At 46.0% G+C, this 21,955-nt stretch overlaps 1 protein-coding gene and 1 pseudogene across 1 annotated transcript; one reads left to right on the plus strand and one right to left on the minus strand.

Moving 5' to 3' along the window:
* The window catches only part of LOC103627952 (methylenetetrahydrofolate reductase 1-like), a 66,875-nt pseudogene extending 49,387 nt beyond the window's left edge, over positions 1-17,488 (plus strand).
* A 2,338-nt stretch (positions 17,489-19,826) lies between these two features.
* Positions 19,827-21,308, minus strand: LOC100273092 (uncharacterized). Its single transcript, NM_001353563.1, has 2 exons — positions 20,627-21,308; positions 19,827-20,537 (listed from the first exon to the last, which is right to left on the minus strand). Exons 1-2 carry the CDS (start codon positions 21,305-21,307, stop codon positions 20,115-20,117), a joined length of 1,104 nt encoding a protein of 367 aa, NP_001340492.1. The 5' UTR covers position 21,308; the 3' UTR covers positions 19,827-20,114.
* Between the last annotated feature and the right edge of the window lie 647 nt (positions 21,309-21,955).

Here is a 21,955-nt window from a genome sequence, read left to right on the forward strand (position 1 = left end):
ATATCAATGTGCTTGGTGCGAGAGTGTTGTACAGGATTATTAGCAATTTTAACAGCACTCTCATTATCACACAACAAAGGTACTTTTTCTAGAACTACACCATAGTCTAGAAGAGTTTGTTTCATATATAAAATCTGTGTGCAACAAGCACCTGCGGCAATGTATTCCGCTTCGGCAGTTGACAAGGCAACACTATTTTGCTTTTTGGATGTCCATGAAACTAGTGATCTACCAAGCAAATGGCATCCCCCAGAAGTACTTTTCCTATCAATTTTGCAACCGGCATAATCCGAATCGGAATAGCCAATTAAATCAAAAGTAGCTCCTTTGGGATACCACAGACCAACGCTTGTGGTGTGCTTGAGATACCTAAGAATTCTCTTAACAGCGCGAAGATGAGCTTTCTTAGGATTAGATTGAAATCTAGCACACATGCAGACACTAAACATGATATCGGGCCTAGATGCGGTAAGGTATAATAAACTACCAATCATAGAACGGTAGAGAGTTTGATTAACCGGATTACCTCCCTCATCTAAGTCGAGATGTCCATTTGTAGGCATGGGGGTCTTGATTGGTTTGCACTTCTCCATGTTGAATCTTTTCAACAAGTCTTTGGTATACTTCTCTTGAGAGAGAAAGTTACCATCTTTCATTTGCTTGACTTGAAAGCCGAGGAAGTATGTTAGCTCACCAATCATTGACATCTCGAACTCCTTCGACATCAACTCACCAAATTCCTTGCAATGACAGTCATTTGTCGAGCCAAAGATTATATCATCAACATATACTTGACAAATGAAAATATCACCGTTATGTTTCTTTGTGAAGAGAGTTGTGTCGACGGTCCCGATTTTGAAGCCCTTTTCGATGAGGAAGTCGCGAAGACGCTCATACCAAGCCCTTGGAGCTTGCTTTAGTCCATATAGCGCCTTGGACAACCTGTAAGCATGGTTAGGATATCTAGGGTCTTCAAATCCAGGCGGTTGCTCAACATATACAAGTTCATTTATGAAGCCATTTAAAAATGCACTTTTTACATCCATTTGATAAAGTTTTATATCATAACATGATGCATATGCAAGTAGGATACGGATGGCTTCCAGTCGAGCAACCGGTGCAAAGGTCTCTCCAAAGTCTAAGCCTTCAACTTGAGAGAATCCTTTTGCAACAAGTCTTGCCTTGTTTCTTACAATCACACCTTGATCATCCTGTTTGTTTCTGAACACCCACTTTGTTCCAATGATTCTTGCATCTTGTGGGGGCTTCTCCAGGGTCCAAACTTCGTTACGGGTGAAGTTGTTAAGTTCTTCATGCATGGCATTCACCCAGTCCGGATCCTGTAGCGCCTCATCTATACAAGTAGGCTCAACACAAGAAACAAAAGAGTGATGTTCAATAAAATTAGCATGTCTATGTGATCGAGTAATAACCCCTTGTGAAGGACTCCCGATGATTTGGTTTTGAGGATGAGCTTGAAGTAGTGATGAGTTTCTCCTGTTAACCACTTGGGAAGAAGATCCTGGAGCATCAACATCTTCGGCTTGTACCCTTGCTTGTTCATGAGAGACAAATGTATCTTCATTTGCATGCCTCTCATCTTTTTCATCATCTTGTGGTACATTTGATGAAGAAGGCCTGCTAATGATTTGCACCTCTTCTTCATCTTCTTTTGGTTTGATAGCTCCAATAGGCATGTTCTTCATTGCTTCCCTAAGTGGCTCATCACCTACATCATCAAGATTTTCAAGTGCTCCTTGGGAGCCATTAGTCTCATCAAATTCCACATCATATGTTTCTTCTACCACGCCAGTGGCATGGTTGAATACTCGATATGCTTTGGACTTTAATGAATAACCCAAAAGAAAACCAATATCACAACGTCTTTGAAACTTCCCTAGATGATGGCGTTTTTTGTAGATGTAGCATTTGCACCCAAACACCCGGAAGAAAGAGACGTCTGGCTTTTTCCCATTTAGCAGTTCATAAGGAGTCTTCGCAAGTAGCCGGTGAGGAAATAGTCTGTTTGATGCATAGCAAGCAGTGTTGACAGCTTCGGCCCAAAACCTCTCCGGTGTGCTATACTCATCAATCATTGTTCTTGCAAGAGTGATCAAGGTCCTATTTTTCCTTTCAACAACTCCATTTTGTTGAGGTGTATATGTGGCAGATACTTCATGCTTGATCCCAATTTCATCACAGTACTCATGAATGTTGGTGTTGTCAAATTCTTTGCCATTGTCACTTCTGATCTTCTTAATCTTGCAATCAAATTCATTTTGAGCTTTCTTGGCAAACTTCTTGAATATAGATGCAACTTCAGATTTGTCATGGAGAAAGAACACCCAAGTGTATCTTGAGAAGTCATCAACAATCACTAGACAGTAGAGGTTGCCACCGGCACTGACATAATTTGTAGGTCCAAATAAATCCATATGAAGTAGTTCCAGTGGCCTTGATGTTGACATGAAAGCTTTAGTGGGATGTGTATTAGCAACCTGCTTTCCAGCTTGACATGCACTGCATGGCTTGTCCTTTTCAAATACCACATCCTTTAATCCTCTAACCATATCTTTCTTTAATACCTTCTTGAGTGTGCTCATCCCAACATGTGCAAGCCTCCTATGCCAAAGCCATCCAAGAGAAGCTTTGGTGAAGAGGCAAGTTCTTAAGTCTGCATCTTCTGAAGTGAAATCCACTAAGTAGAGGTTGTTGTATCTAAAACCCTTGAATACCATTGATTCATCATCCATTTTTGTTACAATAACCTCTGATGGGGTGAATAAGCATTGAAGTCCAAGATCACAGAGTTGTCCTACTGATAATAAATTGAAGCTCAAAGGTGCAACTAAGAGAACATTTGATATTGATAAGTCATTTGAGATTGCCACCTTGCCAAGTCCTTGTACTTTTCCTTTTGAGTTGTCTCCAAATGTGATTTTATCTTGATCATCAACATTCTCATCTAATGAGGTGAACATCCGTGGGTTGCCTGTCATATGTTGTGTGCATCCACTGTCAATAACCCAATGGCTCCCACCGGTCTTGTAGTTCACCTACATTCACAGACAATTCAAGCTTGAGTTTTGAGAGCCCTATATTGCATAGGACCAGTGACTCTCTCAATTAAGGACTTTGCCACCCAGATTTGTCTAGGTCTACTCTTATTTGGTGGACCTAGGAATGTAACCTTAATCTTTCCATTTGCAACCTTTCTTAGAACATAGTGAGCATTGAAAGCAAATGGTCTTGAGTGCTTAGGCAAGGGAGTTGGTGGTTTAGCTTTGCAGTTGTGGGCAAAATGACCTTCATTTCCACACTCAAAGCATTTGATAGGCTTGTGAGTCTGCTTTGGCTTGTATTGAGTGATAGATTTCTTTTGCACAAAAGCATTGTATCCAATACCACTCTTGTTATTTTTCATAACAGTGTTCATAAGCAGCTCATTTTGGAGGTATTGACCCTTGTTGAACTTTTGCACACTTGTTGCAAGATGTTCATTTTCACTTTTTAGTTTCTTGACCTCATTCTTAAGCCTTTGATTATCCACTGCCAACTCATTGTTGAAATCATTGTTCTCAATAGCAACTTTTCCTCTAGTAGTTGCATCAATCAAATAATTCTTCAATTTTTGGTTGTCTAAAGTCAGGACTTCAACTTTTTCAGTCAATTCAGCATGTAGACTAGTTTGCTCTTCTTGAATCAAATCATCACATGAGGTTGCTACATCAAGCTTAACAACAGGGTTAATAGCCTCATGTGTTTTGCAAGATAAAAGTTCATTTTCAACAAGAAGATTGTCATGATCAAATTTAATTTGAGTATAGTCTTCCTTGATCTTAACTAGTCTATTTTGCAACTCCCTATTAGCTTCATTTAATTTGTCATATTTTTCCTTAGCATCTTTTAGGGAGATTGTGAGCTCATTTACAGTTGATGACATAGTTTTATTTTCTTCTTTTATTTCATCACTAGCCTTTATAACTATGTCATACTTGGCATTTAAAGATTCATTTTCATTTTTCAACCTATCACATTTAGCTTTTGACTTTCTAATGATTTGAGTATATTCTTTAAGTAAGTCAGCTAACTCATCATATGAAGGTGAAGCAAATTCTTCATCACTATCACTATCACTATCATCATCAATATTAATATCATTATGTACCTTTCGTTCACCCCTAGCCATGAGGCATAGGTGAGAAGTGGATGATGGCGATGGTGGTGGTGAAGAGAAGTCCCCGGCGATGGCCGCAACTTTTTCATCATCCTCTTCTTCACTTGAAGAAGATCCACTTGATGACTCGACGTCGGTGAGCCAGTCGCCAACAATATAAGCCTTTCCATTCTTCTTTTTGTGGAACCTCTTTTGCTTCCCATCCCTTCTTTTGAAGAATTTCTTTTCTTTCTTTTCATCATCACTGTCATCTTCTTTCTTGCCCTTGAACTTGTTCTTCTTGGGCTTGTTGCATTGATGAGCAAGATGACCAAGCTCACCACAGTTGTAGCAGTCCATCTCAGAAATGGGCTTTCTTTTGTTGGAGAAGAACTTCTTCTTTCTTGAATCAAATTTGATGCCTTCTCTATTTAGCTTCTTCAACATCTTGGTGGTTTTCCTTACCATCAAGGCAATGTTTGCATCAAGGTCATCATCACTTGAGGATTCTTCCTCAACTTGAATTTTTGCTTTTCCTTTTCTTTCATGATTTGCTTTGAGAGCCAAATCCTTTCTTTTGGAAGATGATTCTTCTTTGTTGATGTGCATGTACATCTCATGAGCATTGATCTTTCCCAAAATTTGTGTAGGTGTGGTAACTGAAAGATCCATTTGATGTAGCACAGTGACAATGTGTCCATATTTGTCTATTGGGAGGACACTGAGAATCTTCCTCACAACATCCGGTTGTGAGATTTGAGTAAGCCCCAATCCATTGACTTCCTCTACAAGAATATTAAGTCGTGAGTACATAGCGTTTGCATTTTCATTAGCAAGCATTTCAAAAGAATTTAACTTTCGCATAGCTATGTGATATCTTTCCTCACGTTCACTTCTAGTTCCTTCGTGTAGAGCACAAATGTCCATCCACAAATCATGAGCATTTTTATGATTCCGAACTCTATTGAACACATCTTTGCAAAGGCCTCTAAAAAGGGTGTTTTTGGCCTTCGCATTCCATTTCTCATAATTGAACTCATCACCTACAAGATTTGTGGGATCTCTAGGTTGGGGAAACCCTTGTGTGGCGGCTTTATAGACACCAATGTCTATAGCCTCTAAGTATGCTTCCATACGAATTTTCCAATAAGGAAAATCGTCACCATCAAAAACGGGAGGAGGTCCATCCCCACCGGACATCGTAACTCTAGCGGTTAAGCTAATCTATGAGCAACAAGGCTCTGATACCAATTGAAAGGATCACGATGCCCAAGAGGGGGGGTGAATTGGGCTTTTCTAAAAATCAACACTAATTAAAACCTAAGCAAGAGCTAAACAAGAGCCCAACTTCACCCCAACAACTAGCACTACGAAAATAATACTAGAAATGTAACAAGGCTAAAACAATGCTTCAAATACTTGCTAAACAAATACACAAAGTAAATAGCTTGAATTAAGTGCGGAATGTAAAGCAAAGTTTAGAAGACTCCTCCAATTTTTCCCGAGGTATCGAAGAGTCGGCACTCTCCACTAGTCCTCGTTGGAGCACCCGCGCAAGGGTATCGCTCCCCCTTGGTCCTCGCAAGAACCAAGTGCTCACTACGAGATGATCCTTTGCCACTCCGGCGCGGTGGATCCCTCGAGACCGCTTACAAACTTGAGTCGGGTCACCAACAAGATCTTCATGGTGATCACCGAGCTCCCAACGCCACCAAGCCGTCCAGGTGATGCCGATCACCAAGAGTAACAAGCCATAGACTTTCGCTTGACCAAGAGAAGCCTAATGCAAGTGGTGTGTGCTCTAGGTGGCTCTCACTAGCGCTAATGAGGAACAAGCGCGGATTATGATTCTCTAATCTCCTCACTAGGCTTTTGGTGCTTGCAATACTCTACCAAGGTGCTGGAATAAATGTGGAGTGCAAGACATTGAATATGGTGGGTGGAAGGGGTATAAATAGCCCTCACCCACCAACTAGCCGTTACAGGAAACTTGCTGCGCGATGGCGCACCGGACAGTCCGGTGCGCCACCGGTGCGCCAACGGTGCGCCACCGGTGCGCCAACGGTCACTTCCAACGGCTAGTTCTGACACAGAGCCGTTGGACTCATGGCGCACCGGACAGTGAACAGTCCACTGTCCGGTGCACACCGGACAGTCCGGTGCGATGTCCGGTGTGCCACTAAAATTCATCTCCGAAGGCAGCGCTCTCGGGTTTCTGCGACTGGGAAGGCTCTGCTGTGAACCAGCCTGGTCCCACCTGGCAGAGGGTGCACCGGACAGTCCGGTGCACACCGGACAGTCCGGTGCCCCAAAGCCAGAAACCCTAAGTCTTGTTTTTCAGCTGATTTTCAAATCGGTTTTCGCTCTAACTTGTGTGTGAGTTCTAGAGTGACACCTAGCACTGTGTATGAGTGTGATTGTGCACCAACACTACACTAGAACTCTCTTGGTCAAACTACTCATCGACAACCCCTCTTTATAGTACGGCTAAAAGAGAATAAAAAGCCTAATTAAAATGCGAGTGTCCACATCTCCTTGACACTCGGACTCCGTAGGCCTTCACCTTTTGTTTCGTCGTTTTAGCCGTCGCTTCGAGTTCTTATCTCCGGGATTGTTTTCTCCGTTGTAGTACTTCTACCTGTCATGCGACCTAACTTACCATTTGTCTCTGCAAAACACACGTTAGTCACATATACTAATACGTTGTCATTAATCACTAAAACCAACCAGGGGCCTAGATGCTTTCAGCACTGTTTATGGAAACAAATCGGGCACCGGACAGTGTCCGGTGTGCACCGGACTGTCCGGTGCGCCACGAGACAGAAGGCAAAGATGGCCTTCCAGATTTGTTCCCAACGGCTCCTAGCTGCCTTGGGGCTATAAAAGGGACCCCTAGGCGCATGGAGGAGCACACCAAGCATTCCTACAACATCTCTAAGCACCAAGACATCGATCTCGCGCATTTGTTTCATTGTGATAGCATATAGAGCTCTTGTGGAGTTGTGAACTCTTTGAGTTGTGTTGCGAGCTCGTGTTGCTGCTTGTGTGCGCGTTGTTGCTCTGATTTTGAGTCTTGTGTGCGTTGCTAGTTCCCTCCTTACTCCGTGCTTCTTTGTGAAACTCAATTGTAAGGGCGAGAGACTCCAAGTTGTGAAGATTCCTTGCAAACGGGAAAAGATCAAAGGAAAGAAGAACACCGTGGTATTCAAGTTGATCATTGGATCACTTGAGAGGAGTTGAGTGCAACTCTCGTCCGTTGGGACGCCACAACGTGGAGTAGGCAAGTTTTGTACTTGGCCGAACCACGGGATAACCACCGTGTCATCTCTGTGCTTGAATTCTTGTGGTTATTGTGTTTTGACTCCTCTCTAGCCACTTGGCCATAACTGTGCTAACACTTAACCAAAGTTTTGTGGCTTAAGTTTTGAAGTTTTACAGGATCACCTATTCACCCCCCCCTCTAGGTGCTCTCAATTGGTATCAGAGCCGTTCTCTTCAAGAAAGGGACTAACCGCCCGAAGAGATGGATCCTAAGGGGAAGGGAATTGTGATCAACGACAAGGAGAAGGAGTCCTTCGTCAATGAGCCAAGGGATGACAAGTCCAACAACTCGGGCTCGGGCCACAAGCGAAAAGATGGGAAGAAGAAGAAGACAAGACGCATCAAGGAGATCGTCTACTACGACAGCGATGAGTCCTCTTCTTCCCAAAAGGACGACGACAACGACTACAGGAAGACGGTCAATTCGAACTTCTCATTTGATTATTCGCGTATTCCACATAGTTCGAATTCGCATTTGCTTTCCATTCCTCTTGGCAAACCTCCACACTTTGATGGGGAGGACTACGGATTTTGGAGTCACAAAATGCGTAGTCACTTATTCTCTCTCCATCCAAGCATATGGGAGATAGTAGAGAATGGAATGAAATTTGATAGCTCGGATAGCCCTATGCTTATAAATGAACAAATTCATAGAAATGCACAAGCTACTACTGTTCTCTTAGCATCTTTGTGCAGGGAAGAGTACAATAAGGTGAGCGGCTTGGACAATGCCAAGCAGATATGGGACACCCTCAAGATCTCTCACGAGGGGAACGACATCACCATGCTCACCAAGATGGAGTTGGTGGAGGGCGAGCTTGGACGATTCGCCATGATAAGGGGAGAAGAGCCAACTCAAACTTACAACCGGCTCAAGACCCTTATCAACAAAATAAGGAGCTACGGAAGCACGCGTTGGACGGATCACGACGTCGTCCGCCTAATGCTCAGGTCCTTTACCGTTCTTGATCCTCATCTCGTGAACAATATTCGTGAGAATCCCAGGTACACGATGATGACGCCCGAGGAAGTACTTGGAAAATTCGTGAGCGGGCGGATGATGATCAAGGAGGCAAGATACGTCGACGACGCATTGAACGGTCCACTCCACGAGCCTCAACCCATTGCTCTAAAGGCAACAAGGAACAAGGAGTCGCTACCTAGCAAGGTGGCGCAAGTTGAGGCGGCCGGGCTCAATGATGAAGAGATGGCTCTCATCATCAAGAGATTCAAGACGGTGCTGAAGGGTCACAAGGGGCAGCCAAGCAAGACCAAGACGAAGGGGAAGCGCTCATGCTTCAAGTGCGGTAAGATTGGTCATTTTATCGCTAACTGCCCCGATAATGATAGTGACCAGGAACAGGGAAATAAGAGGGAAAAGAAGAAGCATTACAAGAAGGCCAAGGGCGAGGCACATATCGGAAAGGAATGGGATTCGGATTGCTCCTCCTCCGACTCCGACAATGAAGGACTCGCCGCCACTGCCTTCAACAAGTCATCCCTCTTCCCCAACGAGCGTCACACATGCCTTATGGCAAGGGAGAAGAAGGTATGTAATCAAAACAATGTCACTTATGATTCTTCCAGTGATGATGAGTCTAGTGATGATGAAATAGATTACTCTAGTTTGTTCAAGGGATTGGATAGAACTAAAGTAGATAAAATTAATGAATTGATTGATGCCTTGAATGAAAAAGATAGACTCTTAGAAAAACAAGAGGACATTTTGTATGAAGAGCATGACAAATTTGTAGAGGCACAAAAATCTTATGCTTTAGAAGTTAAAAGAAATGAAGTGCTTTCTAGTGAACTATCTTCTTGTCATGAAACCATTGCTACTTTAAAGAGTGTTAATGACGACTTAAATGCTAAACTAGAAGTAGCTAGTAAATCTAATTCTTGTGTAGAACATGTTGAGATTTGCACTAGGTGTAAAGATTTCGATGTTGATGCTTGTAGTGATCATTTGGTTTCAATTTCCAAATTAACTGAGGAATTGGCTAGTCTTAATGTCCAACTTAAGACTAGCAAGAATGAATTTGAAAAACTAAAATTTGCAAGGGATGCCTACACGATCGGTAGACACCCCTCAATTAAGGATGGACTTGGCTTCAAGAGGGAAGCCAAGAACTTAACAAGCCATAAGGCTCCCATTCCCGCTAAGGAGAAAGGGAAAGCCCCTATGGCTACTAGTGCTAAAAAGAACCATGCCTTTTTGTATCATGATAGGAGACAAACTAGAAATGCTTATAGAAGTTATAATGCGTACGATGATTTTTCTCATGCTATGTTTGCTTCTAGTTCTTCATATGCGCATGATAGAAATGTTGGTAGAAGGGATGTTGTTCATAATATGCCTAGGAGAAATGTTGTTAATATTCCTAGGAAAGTTAATGAGCCTTCTACAATATATCATGCTTTGAATGCTTCCTTTGCTATTTGTAGAAAGGATAGGAAAATAGTTGCTAGGAAGTTAGGGGCAAAATGCAAGGGAGATAAAACTTGCATTTGGGTCCCTAAGGATATATGTGCTAACCTTGTAGGACCCAACATGAGTTGGGTACCTAAGACCCAAGCCTAAATTTGCCTTGCAGGTTTATGCATCCGGGGGTTCAAGCTGGATTATCGACAGCGGATGCACAAACCATATGACGGGGGAGAAGAAAATGTTCACCTCCTACGTCAAAAATAAAGATTCCCAAGATTCAATTATATTCGGTGATGGGAATCAAGGCAAGGTAAAAGGGTTAGGTAAAATTGCAATTTCTAATGAGCACTCTATCTCTAATGTGTTTTTAGTAGAGTCTCTAGGATATAATTTACTATCTGTTAGTCAATTATGCAACATGGGGTATAACTGTCTATTTACAAATGTAGATGTGTCTGTCTTTAGAAGAAGTGATGGTTCACTAGCTTTTAAGGGTGTATTAGACGGCAAACTTTACTTAGTTGATTTTGCAAAAGAAGAGGCCGGTCTAGATGCATGCTTAATAGCTAAGACTAGCATGGGCTGGCTGTGGCATCGCCGCTTAGCACATGTGGGGATGAAGAACCTCCACAAGCTTCTAAAGGGAGAACACGTGATAGGTTTGACTAACGTTCAATTCGAAAAAGATAGACCTTGTGCAGCTTGTCAGGCAGGTAAACAGGTGGGAGGAGCGCATCACAGCAAGAATGTGATGACCACATCAAGGCCTCTGGAGCTGCTACATATGGACCTCTTCGGACCCGTCGCCTATCTGAGCATAGGAGGAAGTAAGTATGGTCTAGTTATTGTTGATGACTTTTCCCGCTTCACTTGGGTGCTCTTTTTGCAGGATAAGTCTGAAACCCAAGGGACCCTCAAGCGCTTCCTCAGGAGAGCTCAAAATGAGTTTGAGCTCAAGGTGAAGAAGATAAGGAGCGACACCGGGTCCGAGTTCAAGAATCTTCAAGTGGAGGAGTTCCTTGAGGAGGAAGGGATCAAGCACGAGTTCTCCGCTCCCTACACACCTCAGCAAAATGGTGTGGTAGAGAGGAAGAACAGGACGCTCATTGATATGGCGAGAACGATGCTTGGAGAATTCAAGACCCCCGAGCGTTTTTGGTCGGAAGCTGTGAACACGGCTTGCCATGCCATCAACAGGGTCTACCTTCATCGCCTCCTCAAGAAGACTTCATATGAGCTACTAACCGGTAACAAACCCAATGTTTCGTATTTTCGTGTCTTTGGGAGTAAGTGCTACATTCTAGTGAAGAAGGGTAGAAATTCTAAGTTTGCTCCCAAAGCAGTAGAAGGGTTTTTATTAGGTTATGACTCAAATACAAAGGCGTATAGAGTCTTCAACAAATCATCGGGTTTGGTTGAAGTCTCTAGCGACGTTGTATTTGATGAGACTAATGGCTCTCCAAGAGAGCAAGTTTTTGATAGTGATGATGTAGATGAAGAAGATGTTCCAACGGCCGCTATTCGAACCATGGCGATTGGAGAGGTTCGGCCACAGGAACAAGATGAACGAGATCAACCTTCTTCCTCAACAATGGTGCATCCCCCAACTCAAGACGATGAACAGGTTCATCAATAGGAGGCGTGTGATCAAGGGGGAGCACAAGATGATCATGTGATGGAGGAAGAAGCGGAACCGGCACCTCCAACCCAAGTTCGAGCGATGATTCAAAGGGATCATCCCGTCGACCAAATTCTGGGTGACATTAGCAAGGGAGTAACTACTCGGTCTTGATTAGTTAATTTTTGTGAACATTACTCCTTTGTCTCTTCTATTGAGCCTTTCAGGGTAGAAGAGGCCTTGCTAGATCCGGACTGGGTGTTGGCCATGCAAGAGGAGCTCAACAACTTTAAGCGGAATGAAGTTTGGACACTGGTGCCTCGTCCGAAGCAAAATGTTGTGGGAACCAAGTGGGTGTTCCGCAACAAACAAGACGAGCACGGAGTGGTGACGAGGAACAAGGCTCGACTTGTGGCAAAAGGTTATGCCCAAGTCGCAGGTTTGGACTTTGAGGAGACTTTTGCTCCTGTGGCTAGGCTAGAGTCCATTCGTATCTTGCTAGCATATGCCGCTCACCATTCTTTCAGGTTGTACCAAATGGATGTGAAGAGCGCTTTCCTCAACGGGCCAATAAAGGAGGAGGTGTACGTGGAGCAACCCCCTGGCTTCGAGGATGAACGGTACCCCGACCATGTGTGTAAGCTCTCTAAGGCGCTCTATGGACTTAAGCAAGCCCCAAGAGCATGGTATGAATGCCTTAGAGACTTTTTAATTGTTAATGCTTTCAAGGTTGGGAAAGCCGATCCAACTCTTTTTACAAAGACATGTGATGGTGATTTGTTTGTGTGCCAAATTTATGTCGATGACATAATATTTGGTTCTACTAACCAAAAGTCTTGTGAAGAGTTTAGCAGGGTGATGACGCAGAAATTCGAGATGTCGATGATGGGCGAGTTGAACTACTTCCTTGGGTTCCAAGTGAAGCAACTCAAGGACGACACCTTCATCTCCCAAACGAAGTACACGCAAGATCTGCTAAAGCGGTTTGGGATGAAGGACGCCAAGCCCGCAAAGACGCCGATGGGGACCGACGGACACACCGACCTCAACAAAGGAGGTAAGTCCGTTGATCAAAAAGCATACCGGTCAATGATAGGTTCTTTGCTTTATTTATGTGCTAGTAGACCGGATATTATGCTTAGCGTATGCATGTGTGCTAGATTTCAATCCGATCCTAAGGAGTGTCACTTAGTGGCGGTGAAGCGAATTTTGAGATATTTAGTTGCTACGCCTTGCCTCGGGCTCTGGTATCCAAAGGGGTCTACCTTTGACTTAGTTGGATACTCAGATTCCGACTATGCTGGATGTAAGGTCGATAGGAAGAGTACATCGGGGACGTGCCAATTCTTAGGAAGGTCCCTGGTGTCGTGGAACTCTAAGAAACAAACCTCCGTTGCCCTATCCACCGCTGAGGCCGAGTATGTTGCCGCAGGACAGTGTTGCGCGCAACTACTTTGGATGAGGCAAACCCTCAGGGACTTTGGCTACAATCTGAGCAAAGTCCCACTCCTATGTGATAATGAGAGTGCTATCCGCATGGCGGAAAATCCTGTTGAGCACAGCCGCACAAAGCACATAGACATCCGGCACCACTTTTTGAGAGACCACCAGCAAAAGGGAGATATCGAAGTGTTTCATGTTAGCACCGAGAACCAGCTAGCCGATATCTTTACCAAGCCTCTAGATGAGAAGACCTTTTGCAGGCTGCGTAGTGAACTAAATGTCTTAGATTCGCGGAACTTGGATTGAATTGTAGCATACATGTGTTTATGCCTTTGATCATGTTCATTCTGCATTTTGTTGCTTATTGTGGTGCTCAAGTTGTACAAACACTCCCTGGACCTCACAAGTCCGTTGCAAAGTGATGCACATGTTTAGGGGGAGATGTGTTACAACTTGACCCTTTGAGACTAACTATGTGGTTGAGCTTGCTTGATTTAGTCTCGAAGGAGAATTGAAAGGGAAAGGTGGACTTGGACCAATGAAAGACTTCCACTGCACTCCGATGAAAGGGTAACTTATTCCAAGTCCATCTCATGAACTCTTATTGCTATTTGATCTTAATTGAAGATTTTGGTGAGGCAATGGGGTTAAAAGGGCCAAAGTTGATCCCGTTTTGGTGCTTGATGCCAAAGGGGGAGAAAATAAAGGCCAAAGCAATAAATGGATCAGCTACCACTTGAGAGATTTTGAAAATAGTAGAATAGAGTATTTGGTTTGTTCAAAACTCTTGCATTGTCTCTTTCGTCAAAAGTTGGCTTAGAGATAGAGAAAGGGGGAGTTTTTGAAAGGGGGGAGTTTTTGCTTCAACATGTGTGTTTGACTTAGAGATAGAGATTTGAGTTTGATTTACAAAAACAAACCAAGTGGTGGCAAAAGATGATCCATATATGCCAAAATTGGATAAAACTCAAAGTTAGTTTTTATTTGAAGTGATTTTGCACTTGTTCTAGTTGCTTTATGTTGTGTTGGCATAAATCACCAAAAAGGGGGAGATTGAAAGGGAAATGTGCCTTTGGGCCAATTCTAAGTATTTTGGTGATTGAGTGCAAACACAAGTGCTTAAATGTGAAAATGTGCCCATGGTTGAACAAAGTGCAAATCACAAGTAAAGGTATGTTTCTAAGCCTTAGTACATTGGTTTTGTGTACTAATATCTTGTCTAAGTGTTAGAAACAGGAAGGAGAAGAAAAGAAAGGAAGTGGAGAGTTGGCTGTGTGCAGCCAAAAGGCTGTTTCGGGCTGGGGCACCGGACTGTCCGGTGTGCACCGGACAGTGTCCGGTGCGCCTGACCAGCGCGGAGCAAACCAGCCGCTCTCGGGTTTTTCTCCGGCGACTTCGGCTAAAATTCACCGGACTGTCCGGTGTGCACCGGACTGTCCGGTGAGCCAACGGTCGGCCGGGCCAACGGTCGGCCGCGCGATCGGCGCGCGACACGTGGCCGAACCAACGGTCGGAAAGATACACCGGACTGTCCGGTGTGCACCGGACATGTCCGGTGCGCCAACTGTGCGCAGATCTGCATCAGAAAGCAACGGTCGGATGCACTGTTTATGGAAACAAATCGGGCACCGGACAGTGTCCGGTGTGCACCGAACTGTCCGGTGCGCCACGAGACAGAAGGCAAAGATGGCCTTCCAGATTTGTTCCCAACGGCTCCTAGCTGCCTTGGGGCTATAAAAGGGACCCCTAGGCGCATGGAGGAGCACACCAAGCATTCCTACAACATCTCTAAGCACCAAGACATCGATCTCGCGCATTTGTTTCATTGTGATAGCATATAGAGCTCTTGTGGAGTTGTGAACTCTTTGAGTTGTGTTGCGAGCTCGTGTTGCTGCTTGTGTGCGCGTTGTTGCTCTGATTTTGAGTCTTGTGTGCGTTGCTAGTTCCCTCCTTACTCCGTGTTTCTTTGTGAAACTCAATTGTAAGGGCGAGAGACTCCAAGTTGTGGAGATTCCTTGCAAACGGGAAAAGATCAAAGGAAAGAAGAACACCGTGGTATTCAAGTTGATCATTGGATCACTTGAGAGGAGTTGAGTGCAACTCTCGTCCGTTGGGACGCCACAACGTGGAGTAGGCAAGTTTTGTACTTGGCCGAACCACGGGATAACCACCGTGTCATCTCTGTGCTTGAATTCTTGTGGTTATTGTGTTTTGACTCCTCTCTAGCCACTTGGCCATAACTGTGCTAACACTTAACCAAAGTTTTGTGGCTTAAGTTTTGAAGTTTTACAGGATCACCTATTCACCCCCCCTCTAGGTGCTCTCAATGGAGACGATCGGTAAACCTGTAATCTGTCTCAGAAATAAATTTATTTCAGAAATAAACATGTAACCTATGTGTGACTGTCCAATGTATGACTGAACACAAAACATTGCAGAAACACACTAAACACCCAACATTGCGCAATAGGCCCACTCCCAGAGTTACTTCCTGCTGCTTCCAACAGTTTACCAGCATTGTTCTATGGAATTTCTAAACACCGCTCTCTCTAGCGTGTGAAATTATTACCAGTTTCAGGCGTTAATCGAAGCAGCAAATCCTTCCCATGCAGAATTAGTTCCACAAAAGTATAAAACCCATACCATGGCGGCACACAAATTTTATAGAACATACCGCGGTGGCTCGAAGGAGCGCCGGGAGTGCAGGACGACCCAGTTGTCGACTGAGAAGTAGGCTCCTGCAAGGACTTTCGAAAGTCACATGTATAGCAAAAAGAACAACATACTGAACACAGAGAAAGAATTGCGCAGGATGAACTCGTAATCGACCATCACCTGGCTGATGGTGGGCGTCAGATGTACTCGCGTGTGTCCGCTTGGTGGTCTCGTGTATGGCCTCCCTTCGGACTTATAATTCCAGGAAGGCACGCCATTTGGGGATGTGGATGGAGGGCGAGGTGTGGGGGAGATACGTACTGCCGAGATCGTGTTCTTGCCAATTCGGGGGTGGATGGGGGCCAGGCGGTGGGGCCGTGGCCGATGCTGAGCTCCTCCAATTGGGGAGGCGCTGATGGCGGCCGAGATTTGGAGCACTGGCGGCGAAGCAGCGCATGGCATGTAGCGGCTAGGGCGCTGCCGCTGATGACGGCTAGGGCTCGATTTTGGTAGGAGTTGGCGGAGGGCGCTGATGGCGGCTGGGATTGGAGGGCAGGATTGGAGAGTAAGGAATCGAGGCGGGGCATGGCTTGCTGCCGTGATTGGAGGCGAGTTGGGCGCTTGGCGGGCAGCTTTCTGCGCATTCCTGGCGGCCGTGATTGGAGGCGGAGGTGAGGTGCGAGAATGGCAAGAACACGATCTCAGTTTGAATGGCAAAGAAACTGCACTGCAGTCCAGACCATCATTCACCATTGGCCATTGGCAAAGTGAAGAACACAGGAAGCACAATAATTGAACCACAAAGGCCATTGGCCAGTTCATAAATAAAAGGCTATTCAATAGCACATATTACAAACAACAACAGACTAAACTGAAGAACACATGTCGCAAAGGACAGTTCAGTGTTACACTACAATTCATACACTTCCCATTAAAGACACTAAACTCTAAAACAACATTAGTTGATACGACTTGATTCAAATGGTGTGATCCATTTAGTGGGTGGGTGTGGTTGATTCCAAAAGGCCTCCTCATCACACTGCACCTTCTGACATTTAAATCAAACTGCAATCTGTGAGAGAAAAAAAATGTGGTGTCTTCAATCAGCATTGATTTGAAAACAGCAAAAAAAAATCACGAACATAAATTTCCTGCTTCGACAGTTTGATGCCTACTCAAACTGTCCTACAAGTGACAGAACTGAGGTCGTTAGTGGTTGATGCCTACTCAAACCAAGAACAATACCAAAACTACAAAGGATAGGTTGTTATAATAACAGGAATCCAATTGCCATCTTCGGGATACCAAGTTTACGAAGCCGCGAGATCGGGATACCTGAGATCCAAAAAGCTCCTCTGCTACATATAGCAATTCTTGGCTTTCCAGATCATCTGGAAATGTCTCGGCCGTTCTTGTCAAATACTTGCTCGAACTATCATTTGAGCCTTTCTGACCTGTTTATTTATGCCCTGTTCTGCAGGTTGGGGTGGCCCAGGAGGCTACGTTTATCAGAAGGCCTACCTTGAATTCTTCTGCGCAAAAGAGAAGTTGTACGACCAGCTAATTGAGAAGATCAAAGCATTCCCTTCTCTCACTTTCATTGCGGTGAACAAGGATGGAGAATCGTTCTCCAATATTGCACCGAACGCCGCGAATGCTGTCACGTGGGGTGGGCTTCCCTGGCAAGGAGATTAGCCAGCCTACCGTTGTTGATCCAGCAAGTTTTATGGTCTGGAAGGACGAAGCATTTGAAATCTGGACACGGGGGTGGGCTTGCCTGTTCCCTGATGGTGACTCATCTAGGGAACTACTAGAGAAGGCACTCTGCAAACCTTTATGTTTGAACATAATATTTGATTCCGTATAAGGATTTGTTCGTTTTGCTCTCAATCCATGTGGATTGGGTGGGATTGGATGGGTTTCAATCCCAAACAAGTTAAAATCTTTCACAATTTTTTCCAATCCCATCCAATCCACATGGGATTGGAATAACCGAACAAGCCCTAAAGTTAGCTCTCAATCCATGTGGATTGAGTAGAATTGGATAGGTTTAAATCTCAAACAAGTCAAAGTTCTTCTAATATTTTTGCAACTTTATCCAATCCAACCTCATCCAATCCATATATAATGGGAATAACCGAATAAGGTCTAATAGTGCAGTCAAATGAGCTCCATCTGAAACATTTTTTTAGGAGATCTGTTCGTTTAGGTGTGTCATGGTTGTGGTTCAGTAATATCCCCTCTGCTGCACTTTCTGCTAAGAACATAATATCTTTTAGCTTGAACTTGGACATCTCGCTGCACTTTTAGGGTACCACGTGATCCGGGAACATTGCCTTCTCCTGTCTCAACTCAACACCTGAGCTGACCCGATCTCGCCTCCTTCCTGCATTGCCTCTGATCCCTTGTATTAGTCGGTAACGACTAATATACAATTAGACCTTAGGTACAAACATGCAAACGAGCATCCTATTCTGTTTGATCATGATTTAATTGTATATATAGTTATAGTTTTTAGTAGCTTATTTATAAATCTATACGAACTGGTGGAAATATTTAAGTGTTAAATGTGACATACGTTTAGATCATGATGTAATGGATCACGATGCTCGCTTGCATTTATCCGTGTTAAATTGTCTTATACAGATTGGTACAATGCTCAAAGCAGGTCCAATGCGACATAAGTATTTCTATCTCCGTCCAACAAAGTACGACATTTCAGTTTTGTTCTGAGTCGTATAATCAAAGTAGCATCTACAGAGAGAATCATTCTTATCTATGGCACCGAATAGAGTAACTAGTTAGAGAAATATATTCCATTATCTATCTAAAATGGTACGTATTTATTTGCTATTATAAATTAGCTGTTGTTGGTCTCATCCCATGCAGATGCCTTGTGACCGAAGTTTGTCTCGTTTGGGTGGATCCATGTTACAATAAGTTTTTTTTCTCTGTACACAACTCGTGTCCACTTTTTAAATTTTCTTAGACAGCTTGTTTGAGGATCCTCTTTTCCTTGCTTTTTTATATTATTCTAGATTTATTTGGATTGTCAGGCTTGTTCGATTAAGAGCTGATTGAAAAGGATCGAAGGGGATTGAATCCCTTGCTAGATCCCCTTCGCCCCATGCAATCGAACAAAGCTTTATTCGTTTTTAGCTTGTGTTATGAGGACTCTCATAATTATATCGTATAATTCTATTCTTAATAAACCAGTAGTTGACCAAGGGGAGGCAAAGTGGATCATGCCCCACTCAATTTTTAAAACCTATTATATCTAATGTTCATTTATATAGAAAAAACTAAAATTTTGTGTGGGCTAAGACAGCCCGTCCTAGGCCTCCTCGTCTAGATCAGCTCAATTCTCCCCCTTCTCATCCACCAGCGCTTCGTAGTGTCGCCGCACCTCCTCTGTCCGCGTCGGGCAGGATCACGATCACGAGATCTGCTCGGATGATAGAAAGAAGGAGCGGAGGGTTTGCTACCTAGATTAATCGAGCTTGGGTGTGGGCTTCTTCTCGACGCCGAGGACAACGGTGTTCGTGCCGCGGACGGTCTCAAGAGCGTACTCCACCTAGAACATGTGGCCGCCATTGGCTACGGGGCCACCATGCCTCCAGTGACGCTGCCCGACAAGGAGGCTGGGTATTTGGGAGATTATCGGCCAAGCATCATGGCTCCCGACGAAGCAACAGCTGCGACTAGCGCGCTGGACGTTGCTGGGGGCCGCCTGATACTGGCGGTGGCTGCTGCCTGGGGCAGCGGCAGAGCTCATGATCGTCGAGACCTTTGATACCAGATTGGTAGGAGCCATATTCCCTATCCCGACGATATGTTTCCGTTGCAACGCACGGTCATCCACCTACTAACCCACTATATTCCATATATAATGGGAACCCATATATAATGGGAATAGCAGAATAAAGTCTAATAGTGCAGTCAAACGAGCTCCATGTGAAACATTTTTTAGGAGATCTGTTCGTTTAGGTGTGTCATGGTTGTGGTTCAGTAATATCCCCTCTGCTGCACTTTCTGCTGAGAAAGTATTAACTTTTAGCTTGAACTTAGACTATCTTGCTGCACTTTTAGGGTACCACGTGTCTCTATGCCTGCTGCATTGGAAGACTACCAGTCTACCACCACGTTGCACGCACGACAGAACCTAACCTTTTCCGTTCGCTGGATTCACTTCAAACATTGCCATTCGGAGTGAATCGGTTCTGTTGAAGAGGAAGTGATAGTGAACAGCTATGCATACACATCTACCGTCTGCGCAGGAAGTGAAACTAAAGAATGAGCCAGCGCCAAACCAAGACCGGGCCGGCTCCCATGTAAGGCCCGGTTCCCATGTACGAAACACCGACACACTCGACTTGTAACCCCGACCAGGTTCAGTCAGGTTCGACTCCTCGTCCTATGCTGTATTTACAGAGTTGGCAACGCCGTCCGTCTTCTCTCCTGATCTCCATGCCTCCATCCTCGCCTGAGCTCACTCAGAAGGGGCCCAACCCCGCGGGTCCGGTGGGCTGGTTCCCCCTGACCCTGGGCGACGCGAAGAGCGAGGAGTACAAGTCCTCGCCGGCCGGCGGCAGCATGTCGAGGCCGCTGTACATGCCTTGGATGTCGTCGTAGCTGAGATCCACGAACAGGTCGCTGGTCCTGGCGCTGCCGCCGTCGTCCACCCGCTCCTTCTTGGGCACCATCATCGCCGGATCCGGGAACGGCAGGTCGTTGTCCACGATCTCCGACTCCGGCGTGCGCGTCTCGCCCCACGAGTGGGTGATCTGCGAGTGGGAGGTGCTCATGTCCATGGCCTCCTCCTCTTTGACTGCGCCGGCGGCTGCCCCCTTCCCCAGCCGCATCTTCTCCCACTCGTTCTTCTTGTTGTACAGCCGGCACAGCACCCAGTCATCCAACTGCACACACACAGATCGATCCAAGACAGAATTAAAAGCTAAAAAATTCCTCGTTCAGCCCTCTCTTTTTTTTGTGTGTAGAAACTTACCCTGAGCGACCCCTTCTTGGCGCGGCGGCCGGCGTCAGCGAGCCTGTACTCGTGCATGATCCAGTCTGTCTTGACCCCGCGCGGCGCCTTGCCGGCGTAGAAGACGAGCGCCTTCTTGATCCCGAGCGTGCGGGCGTCGGCGGCGGCGGCGCGCGGCGCGACGGGCTTGTCGGCGCCGGTGGCCTTCCAGTACCCGTCGCCGGCGGCGCGGTTGGGGCGGGAGCCGTTGGGGTACTTGCGGTCCCTGGGCGTGAAGAAGTACCACTCCCGGGCCCCGAAGAGCGCGCGCTCCGGCAGGTCCCACGGGTCGAACCTGTACAGGTCCACCTCGGCGATGATGGGCACGGGGAGGCGCTGCCCCGCCGCCTTGCGGCACAGGTAGTGCTCCACCAGCTCGTCGTCTGTGGGGTGGAACCGGAACCCCGGCGGCAGGTCCAGCTCCGCCTCCGCGTCCCTCTCCCTCCTCCTCGTCACCGGCTGTCCCATTATGTGGTCTGGATTGCTGGCGATGAACCCGAGAACTAGAAGCGGTGGCTTCGGTTGTGCCTGCCAGTCCTCCGTCCGACTCCGACTCGGTGTCTTTAAACAGCTCGCTCCCGCGGCTGGCTGCTGGTCGCCGATGGTGGGTGGGGTGGCTCGGCTCTGTGTGTCCTGTCCTGTGGGCGGGTTCTGCGCTGTCATTGAAGCTGAGAACCGCGGGCAGAGGAAGGATATATAGCGGCGGGCGGGCGGTAGTGCGATGCCGCGGGAAAGCGGAGGTGGGTGTGGGTTCGGGAGGGAAAGGGCACGTGGTGGTGCGACAGGCTCGTGGACGGCCACCTCAGCGACCCGGGATTGGACGGGACCGCGGGTGGCGTCACGGGCGACGTCAGCTGATTCAGGACCCATGCGTCGACACGAGTGCCCGTACGGAAGAAAGAAAAAGAGAGAAGTAGGCCGGCATGGCAAGCAGGCGTCTCGAGCCGCCGCGCGTGTGGCGAGGCACGTGGCGGGGCGAGTGAGAGTGTGAGTCGCATCGCACGCGTTGCCGTCGCTGTGCGTGTATGGGCTAGGGCCGAGACGAGCGAGTGCACGGCTGACACGTGTACGGTACTATATTTGCCCGGAGCGTCGTCGGTCGTTCTTATCCAGGTGCAGTGCAGTGCAGTGCAGGTTGCTGGACCTAGCTACTAGCCTACGACTAGGGGTAGCCCTGCCCCGTGATCGAAAACTAATTAACACGTGAAACGTGTGATACAGCCGGCCGGTGCACTGAACCTTGCTGGCTGCCAACTTGCGTTGGCAAATCTACCTCACCGCTACCCCCATCCCCGGTTATTATATATACTC

The sequence above is a fragment of the Zea mays genome, chromosome 5 (assembly GCF_902167145.1).
Source record: "Zea mays cultivar B73 chromosome 5, Zm-B73-REFERENCE-NAM-5.0, whole genome shotgun sequence".
Classification (NCBI taxonomy): Eukaryota; Viridiplantae; Streptophyta; class Magnoliopsida; order Poales; family Poaceae; genus Zea; species Zea mays.